At 35.7% G+C, this 9474-nt stretch overlaps 1 protein-coding gene and 1 pseudogene across 1 annotated transcript; both read right to left on the bottom strand.

The window, feature by feature from the left end:
* Positions 1–3580: 3580 nt before the first annotated feature.
* On the bottom strand, positions 3581–5912 carry LOC101221057 (annotated as a pseudogene).
* Positions 5913–7797: 1885 nt separating this feature from the next.
* On the bottom strand, positions 7798–9273 carry LOC101220823 (xyloglucan endotransglucosylase/hydrolase 2). Its single transcript, XM_004140204.3, has 3 exons — positions 8825–9273; positions 8538–8731; positions 7798–8450 (listed from the first exon to the last, which is right to left on the bottom strand). The coding sequence occupies exons 1-3, from the start codon at positions 9101–9103 to the stop codon at positions 8048–8050; spliced, it is 876 nt and encodes a 291-aa protein (XP_004140252.3). The 5' UTR covers positions 9104–9273; the 3' UTR covers positions 7798–8047.
* Between the last annotated feature and the right edge of the window lie 201 nt (positions 9274–9474).

Genomic DNA, 9474 nt, shown 5'->3' with positions numbered 1-9474 from the left:
TTTGAAGGGGCAAAGTGGTAAGGAGAAAAATTGAATGATGATGGGCAGTGGTACACATGCAATGCATTTATGTTCCCACCCGCACCCAATTAATTAGAAATCCAATTGGATTCGATGATTCGAGTTCAGGAATTGTCGCACTGTTTACCCTCTTCTTGGTCGACATGTCGTCGCTGACTGCCAAACCCAAACTGAAAATCCATATCCCATTTTCACTTTCCACCATTCTCTCCATTCTGAATCTGTCTCTCTTCTTGCCCTTCCATCAGGAAACCAAACCCCAACACCAAATCAAACCAAAAGTAAATATCAAAATACCAACACAAACTACTTTTTTTTTTCTTTTTCTTAATCAATATCTTGTTTGGTAATGGTACGAAAGTGAAATGGGAAAATGGTACGGTTCAAAAAATGGTTCTCCCATTCCCTTTCGTGGATTGATTGTACCACCAGCCTCACCTAACAAATTTGTGAATCATCTTAAAATTTACGTTTATTATACACTAATTTTAATTTAAAAACGATTAGAAAATATGTTTCAACCTGACAATAGGAACTATTCTAGTTCAAATTGTTTTTAATAATATGAAAAAGTGTGTAAAAAATGTAAAATACTAAATTGATTTGAAATGACTCTCGAATCGATGGTATTGGGAGGCGTTTGGTCAGAAAACCGTAAAGAAATGCTTAGATGTCTCAGACTGATGCAAATATGAGCGTGTGAAAACGTTACTGATATTGCTGTGATTTCCAAAGGTGCATTCTCCCTCTGTGGTGTTAGATTATATTATAGGTCGATTATCTTTTGTAGTGTGGTGTATGAAATTGTTTCGAAGGTTATTGTGGATTGTATGAAGCATATTCTACATAAGTTCATATATGAACCGCAATCGACTTTTGTTCTAGAGTTGGCAATTTCAGATAACACAATCATTGATTCATGAGTGGTTGCATTTATTACATCGTCGGTTGTATGGGAGGGATGATTAACCGTGTTTAGTGGTGTTTTGGTGAACATATTATGAGGAGGATGAGTTTCACACTATGCCTTGGATCATATTTAATTATGAACTATATCTCCATCGCTTATTTTGCTTTGCTAGTCAATGATCTTCCACAGAGTCACATCATTCCCTCTTGTGGTTTATGCCAAGGTGATCCTTTTCCCCTTATTGATTCATTGTTTGTGCTGAGGGGTTTGTCTCATGCTTTATCTGCTACACTCAAATTCTCAATTGAATGGTTGTGTTTGGGTTTGAGAACTAGTCTGTGGGGTTATGTTATTTCTCTTTTTTTTTTTTCTTCTTCTTTTTGCAAATGATCATAGTCTGTTGTTATGTCGTGCATCTGCTATGGAATGTGGGTTTATTAAGAGGACTTTACATGCTTACCAACTTGCCTCAGGACAATGTGTGAATTTTAATTCAAATCAACTTTGTGTCTCTCCTAATTTTTCTTTGGATCGTGTTACTTTCTTAGTAGTATTCTGGGAGTGCCTGCAAGACACAAGAGATTAAGAACAAGTGCGGTAGCCACATGTATTCCAATGCTCAAGTCAGTATTAGGTTTCATTTTATGCCATAAAATTGATGGTTTGTAAATGCTAATTAATTAAACGTATTCTATTTTGCAATAAAGGTGTTTATTGATGTATTATTCAATAAAATCATTGTCCAATGAGTGATTTGTTCCTTATAACCGTGAATTCAATAAATTAATGTTATATGACTATAAAATGTATATTCGAAATTTATGTAGTAATATAAGAGTCGATCAAGTTCAAGGTAATAGCTTAAACGATCTATAATATAGTAATAAGGTTTGACACCTTATCTTATGGATATTGTGGATGCGACCCATTTTGTATTAATACAAGCGAATGTGATTCCTAAATTAATCATGTAGAAACATGCGAGTGAAGATATTCTACGCAAATTTTTTGTATAAAATCAGACCACTAAGGAGTCGTTTTACTTTATAACATCTCTGACTGTTTAAAATATTTCAAAATCGAAGATCTATGTAACTTCATTTTAATCTTGTGCTAACTATGAACTGCTATTATATTCAGGATTATCCTTATATTTGAATGGGATTGACTCAATAGACATCCTATTTAAGGGGTAAGACCACGTAGAAAGTTAGCTAGGGACGTAAGATACAAAATATGAAATTCACTAAGGGTTTTACAGCTAGTAGAGAGGTTGTACACTTAAGTGTTGACTCCGAATCTTGAACAAGGAACCCCGACCTTTCATTGGCTCAAGAGAGACTTGGTTTAAGAACATAAAACGTAATTTTGAGCGATAAAATTATAATTTTAACCTAGTCGAAAATACAAACAAACTGTAAAGAATCCTCTTTCTAATCATGGTTATATAAAGGGATATAATATATATCTATAATGAGGAAAGTGTAGCTACAAAGCTTTAGTAGAGTTTTCTAGTAGTTAATGAATGTTGGTTAATTAGATTAAAAGTTAAACCGATTAAAGTTGATCATTGAAACTCATGATCGGCAAGTCCACTAGATTTCCTACCAGCTCATGTCCAAATTAATCTTAGATGAAAGCAAGAATTAAAGTTATAAGAATGATTTTAAAAAATAAAATTTTAAAATCAATCCCACCCTTGAATTTTAAAAAATAAAACAAAAAAAACAAACTTATTGTTTCATGGACATTAATTTTTGCATCAAGGGCCGCGTAACCTTACAAATTAATTTGAAAAATTATAAAGTATTTTAGTAAGATGGCGCGGACGCCCAACTTCGACGTTATTTTGAATTGGAAAGGGAAAACGAAGAGGAGAAGGATTTAGAAATTGGCGGTAGAGGTAGGTGAGCGATGAAGGATAGTGCATTCGATCAATTTATCAATGGAAAAATGACATTTGAAGCCATTAAACTGGAGTTCAGTCGATTGCTGACTGCCAAAGCTAACTCCAATCGAGACGATTTAGCATCAGTAATGAGCATTGGAGGAGAAGCAAATGTTGAAGCTCAAGAAACTGAAGACGACGTCGATACATGAACAGAAGTAGGAAAACGCCGTGAATTTGAGAAGAAAGTTGAATATCGAGAAGCGACGGAAGAATTCGGCTAATGTGAAGAACAAGGCAAGTCTGAAAGAAAATAAAATGTCAAGTTATCTCCAAAAGAGTAACGAGGATGACATCAAGCAAATGATGGAAAACTTTCAGGAAAGAAGCAAGAATGGAGTGGAACAAACAGTGAAGATGAAGAAGTAAAAAGTTGAAAGCGACTTATTAGGCTGGATGAACTTCGAGGAGCTCTGTAGGTACGCTTCTTCATGAGATATTTTTTACACTATCAAATATGCTTATAGTCTTATAAAATTTTGAGCATCTCTAGTTATTGTTTATCTTTTCCTTTTGATTATTTGATCTAACATCCATGAGATGAGCTGACCGTTACACTGTCAAATATGCTTATAGCTTCTGCTTTTAACTAAAACTATGAGCATTGCAAGTTCTTGTTCATCTTTCTGTCCGTTTGAATATCTAGTCTGATATCCTGTAATTACCTGGTCTAAGGTGTTTGAGAAAGGAAGAAAGGAGGATGACATCGAGGATTTTAGAACAATTTTATATCTTCTGAAAGTTCAATGACTTGCTTGAATCTGTTCTTTCACTTTGAACAGAATTGAGTCTCCTAATTAGCCAGTTAATGAATATAAGTGAATTGGAAAATAACTACTTCAAGTCAATTCTTAGGTTCAGTGCGATTGTTTAGTTTCTTCTAGAGTTATAAAATCTCAGGCCAACCACGCCAATGCACCAAAGAGTCCTCAATTAATACATAATTGAAGCGTGAGCTCCGCCCTCCGGGGAGATTTCGCCAACGAACAGATGTAGGCTTAGTTCTTTAGTTTAGATAGTTTGATTACTTGTACTGATTGTTATCGCTGGTGTTCAAATTTCTATCACTCTTTTGGACCCCTTCCAAAGCCAAGAGTAGGGAGATCCCTGTCTTAACTCTTGAGCATTTGCAAGTCCTTAAAGTCACATATGGACTAGAGGGATCAGGTCTTTTATTAGCCTGCAAATTAGCGGGTATTAGAATCATAGTTGGTTGCTTGTGTCTGAAAAAGAGCCAGAGAGAGAATTCATTGGTTGCGCATGGATTGAGGAGGAATTGGTACTCATAAAAAACGAGAGGTAAAGACAATAAATAGATTTTATTTGGAAATCATTATTATGCAAAAATTAACAAAATATAAAAAATAAAGAATTACATGAAGGAACACAAAATTGATGATACAAGAAATAGGAATAAGAAAACAATTATATAATGTCTCGAGATGGCTTGCAATCTCTCACAGAAACCTTGAGCGTTTTCATTCAGCAGCGACATCTTGAGAGAATCTTTTAAAGTGAGCACAGTGATTGTAAATCATGTATTTCGACTGCACCCATCACATCCTATTTGTACTCTTAGCATCTAGTCCTTGATCATTCTGTCCACTTTGCATGGAATTGGTAAAATGGGAGCCACAAGTGACGGTCTAGATGACACACGTGCATTGATATTGATATTATGATACGATGCAGTGAATGGGGCTTGCGTCCAATCGGTTTTCACTAGTCCTCTTGTTGCCCAATCATCTACATTTCATAGTCCTGAATAAATTACTCTCATGGGTTGCCTTTTTGGGTATGGAATGCCAATTGTTTCTAATTACGGAACACCCTATGGGAGTGTTATCTACCAAAAACCTAAGTTTTTGTTACTCAACAGGAAACCAAGTTATATAGAACTTATCATTAAGACTTGAACTAACACTTACTTGATGCTTTGTAGGCTTCAATTGATGGAGTATGTATGAAACCTCTTTGTAGGATCAAACCAAAGGTGAAATCGTCGTTCCCTATTTCCTTTTCCCTGTGAACACACATTACTGGGAAGTGTGTACGGATCTCGAGATGATTTGCCTAAGAATTCGAAGTCAATCTCATCATGTCCTGGGCCTTGAGAAGACAACTACATGAGAGAAGATTGAGTTAGATAGGTATTCCAGGGAAAATTAAATATTATAAATTGAGAATGAACTGCAAAGTGTGGGAGTTCACGTTGAAGCTTACCTAAAAGGTTGTAACAGTACCAGCAGAGTTTTGGGCACTAACTTGATTTTCATGTCAAACCTTCCAAATAGGTACTCCTTGGATTGGAAACCAGACCCTGAATCTTTATCAAGTGAGAGGGTGAGGTGTCTGCCTCCCATCGTCTATAGTGACTCGTGGACTCCCGCAAGTGATGTCGACCACTTGGAGAAATTTTCCGGCTGCTGTGGTTAGTACTGAAGCCATGAATAAAGAAAGTACAAGCATTGTTGAAGCTTTGTGAGACGAAAACGTTCTTTGCTATGTCAGTAAAGATGAAGGAAAAATAGTGAATGGTGATGCTGGAATTGAAGTTATAAAGCCTTTATATAAGAAAATTCAGCCATGACTAATTCTACTAAAAATTTCCAGAGCCTTTTAAGCTGGCAGAATTTATTAGCCATCATGGAGTACACAGAGTCATAGAAGGAGCAGAGGAAACCATAAAAAGTTTTTTTTTTATAAAAAAAATTCTGAATTGTGAAGCTTCCGCCTATTGCATGATTTTTAAAGTTGAAATTTGGCGCTAGAATCAGGTAGCCTCAATCACATGCACTTATGGTCGTCAAAGCCAAGAAAAGACAAACGAGATAAAGAAATCTCTTCCTACACGCGTGACAGCAGAGAGGGTTTGTCAATTAGATTCGTCTTAGCTGGCATCTCAAGCATTTGCTTGGCACAAACTTAAATACGAGCACTATACGCGTTTACATTTTAATTTCAATATCCTTCCTCTCTAATAAAACCTTCCCAAGCTGCAGCTCACAGGAATCGAGATGCTGGAATTCTTTTCTTGTAAAGAGACCATCATCCCGAGGGATTGTTAGTGGGTTTGATTTGAATTAGATGGAGAAGTTTGATTCCAAAATTAATAGTCGAAGTTTCAAGCATTTCTAATTCATAATTTGTCCATGGTGTATCATTCACTTTAATAGCTTTCGGTGAATTAAATAGAGATTAAAATTGCTATTTAGTTGTTAGATATCAAATTTTTTGACCAAGCTAAACGTAGCTGATCTCCACCGAAGCAACACAGTAGATTTCTAATTTGGAGAGAAATCAAGCCTACAAGTAAAGAGGAAAAGGGGACACTGAAGTGGTGTAAGTCACAGCTAGTTAGATGCTTAAATCAGAAGGCTAAAAGTAGAAAAGTGTATTAGATATATTAGATATGGATGGGAGAATTTTCTCCTTGGTGCTTACCTTGTCTCTTAGTTATAGCTATACGTTGTGTTCCTCTTTCTTTTTGGATTTTTTCCTTTTTCTTGTTAGATCAGGGTTCTCAAGGAGTTTGATTTCAAAATAGCTCGGTTCGACTCGGTCTGAGAGTAACTGATCTAGCTTGGCCTTCATGGGTCGAATCCTTTTACCTTAAGGATCTACCGGTCTTGGCAAGACATCTCGGGCCACCTTGGTAGGCTCGACCTCGACAAGGCACTCTTGGGCTACTTTGTTCTTCTCTTTCTTGTCTTCTTTCTTCCTCATTTTATTTTTGCCCTTGGGCTTAATTAGAATCTACCCACAATATTAGTTATCATAAAACTTGTGAAATATTAAATTTTAATGTTAAGCCATTTTCTCAAGGCTTTTTAGTTGTCACCATAGCTTGAACCACAAAGCTAACCAAGGTAGTTGGTTAATATTCTTGGTTGGTTGATCATGTTAACAATAGACATGGAAGGGGTCGCTTAACACCTTTTGAAAGACTTGTTAACTTGTCGAGCAACGTTGGAGATTACCTGATGAAATGAGTGAGAGTCATGATTTGGTTATTTTGGCAGGTTGAGCCAATGATTGTCCATGCGAGTTTGAGTCTAATCTAACTTGATTGAGCAAATCAAGCCAAACTAGTTAAAGTTTAAATACGATTGATCTAAACCCCAAAACTTTTTCAACTAAAGTTATATTTGATGGGTATAACAAAAAAAAATACCCTTTTACTAAGTGAATGAAGTAAATTAGACAAAGATAGATGCAACCTTGGATGCATCAAATATTTTATCCATTAATTTAGTTGTTTAAAGTTAATTGAATTAAACAGGCTAGTTTTTGGTGAATGAAAAATGACAATTCTTCCAAGGATTTTAATTTTTTTTTGTATTTGTTCAAGTTACTCTATAGTTTAGTTTGCAAAGTTCAATAATTGTATTGAATGTAGTCCCGAAATTTCAAAGAACCTAGATAATAGTCCTAATTTTTTATATTGTAATTTTGTATAATTTCTAATCATAATTCTATTGACTAAATACTGATATGACATGTTTTTTCTGAAGAAATATTTGTTTATTTGGCACGATGTGATCGACAAATCATATTACTGTTTTGAAATGTGATTTTTAAACAAGAAAACATGTGGCAGATGACGCTGTATTTTGTCCATTGTTCACTCTTAACCATTCATTTGTCACATTTTGAGTTATATCAATGTTTGTCTAATAGACATCCTATACTATAACTAATTTGTTTAAGTGCTGCACATAATCACAATTCAAAATTTAGTAATTCAATTTGACTTTTTTATACTTTTTAAAGAGTTGAAAACCAAATTGACATTAAATTGTAATCTATTCTTTTCAAGTGTCCTATGTTTCACAATATTTTATGATTTTCATTGAATATCCCATGGGTTTAAATGTATTCTTTCTACCTATTTCATTTTTATTTATTCATTTCTGAGTTGATTACTAAGAAACATTTTATTCTATATTATGTTTTTAAAAGAACAAATCTTACAAAATTAAAAAAATTATTGTTCTGAATGACAACTACGTAGAGAGAAAAGAAATAAGATAAATAACAACAAATTTTATATGCAAAAAGAATAGTAATAAGCACATCAATCAAATAATTATAGGAGACAGAGGCATTTGAATGTCTTGAGTTGTAGATAGTATGAGTTAGCTTTGGAGCTTGGTATGTAAGATCTCTCACAGGAACCTTGGACGCCTGCATTCAGCTGGAATGCCTTGAGGAAATCTTTTATGGTCAGTGCAGTAATTGTAAATCATGAACTTGGACTGCACCCATCTCAATCTATTTCTACTCTTGGCATCTAGTCCACTTTGTGCTCCACCTTGTAAAGTACTCGAAAACTTAGAGCCACAAGATGATGACCCAGATGATGCAACACACCCGTTGGCGTTAAAGTTTCTGTATGATGCTGTGAAAGGGGCTTGCGTCCAATCAGTCTTCACCAACCCCCCTCTAGTTGCCCAATCATCTGCATTCCACAAACTTGAATAAACTCTCATGGGTTGGCTCTTCGGGTAAGACACTCCAATATTTTCCCAGTTATGGAATACCCTTATAGGAATGTTATCCACTAAAAACCTGAAAAAGTAAAGTGTGGTTTAGTAATTTGGAAGAAGTTAAATAGTATGTAGGAGGATTATTGCGTATATGGCAAAACCATCTTACTTGATACTTTCTGGAGACCAATCGATAGAATAGGTGTGAAATCCCTTGGTGGGATCAAACCAAAGATGAAATTGTTGTTCCCTATTTCCTTTTCCTTGTGAGTAAACGTTGGTATGAAGCGTGTATGGATCTCCAGACGAGTTGCCTAAGAATTCAAAGTCAATCTCATCATGTGATCCTCCTTGAGAAGACAACTGCAAGATAACACATTGCTAGTTAAATCTAAAAGAACTCTACATGAAAAAAAGAGAGTCCATATTGGATTAGAATTTTATGTTGGAACTTACATAAAAAGTGGTGACTGTGCCAGCAGAGTTTCCCGGGACGAGCTGCATTTGCACATCGAATCTACCAAATAGAAACTCCTGCTTAGATTGGAAACCTGATCCTGAGTCTTTGTCAAGAGAGAGCGAGAGATGCCGGCCACTGTCTAGTATCTTGGCACGTGGACCTCCCCATGTAATGTCGACGTCTTGGAGAAAGTTGCCGGCACTGGTGGTCAATATGGAAGCCATAAGCACACACAGTAGAAGCATTATTGCCAAACCTTTGTGAGGAGAATGCATTTTTTTGCTTCCGCAAGAGAGACTATAACGAAGTGACGGTGTTGAAATAGGATAGATGTGAAGATGACAAAGCTTGGCGTTGAAGTTGAGTTTGAGAAACCTTTATATAGGTGGTGAGTGTTAAGAGAAAGCGAAAAAACTATAATTCACTCTAATTGCAGAGCTGGCAAACGTGTCAACCATGGTGGGAGCTGGACAGAGGCCCAAATCATTTGGTGAAGAAGAGCATAGGAAAGCCACAAAAAGTCATATTTAAATAGTGAAACATCTAAATTATGCATGAATGTGAAGCTGGATTTAATAATAAGTATTGTCCCACAGATCTCATAGCCGGTGCGGACTGGGGAAAAGAGAGAGGCACTACAGCCAAA

The sequence above is a fragment of the Cucumis sativus genome, chromosome 6 (assembly GCF_000004075.3).
Source record: "Cucumis sativus cultivar 9930 chromosome 6, Cucumber_9930_V3, whole genome shotgun sequence".
NCBI lineage: Eukaryota > Viridiplantae > Streptophyta > Magnoliopsida > Cucurbitales > Cucurbitaceae > Cucumis > Cucumis sativus.
The sequence above is the reverse complement of the archived record's forward strand: the minus strand, read 5'-3'. Positions and strand labels throughout refer to the sequence as shown.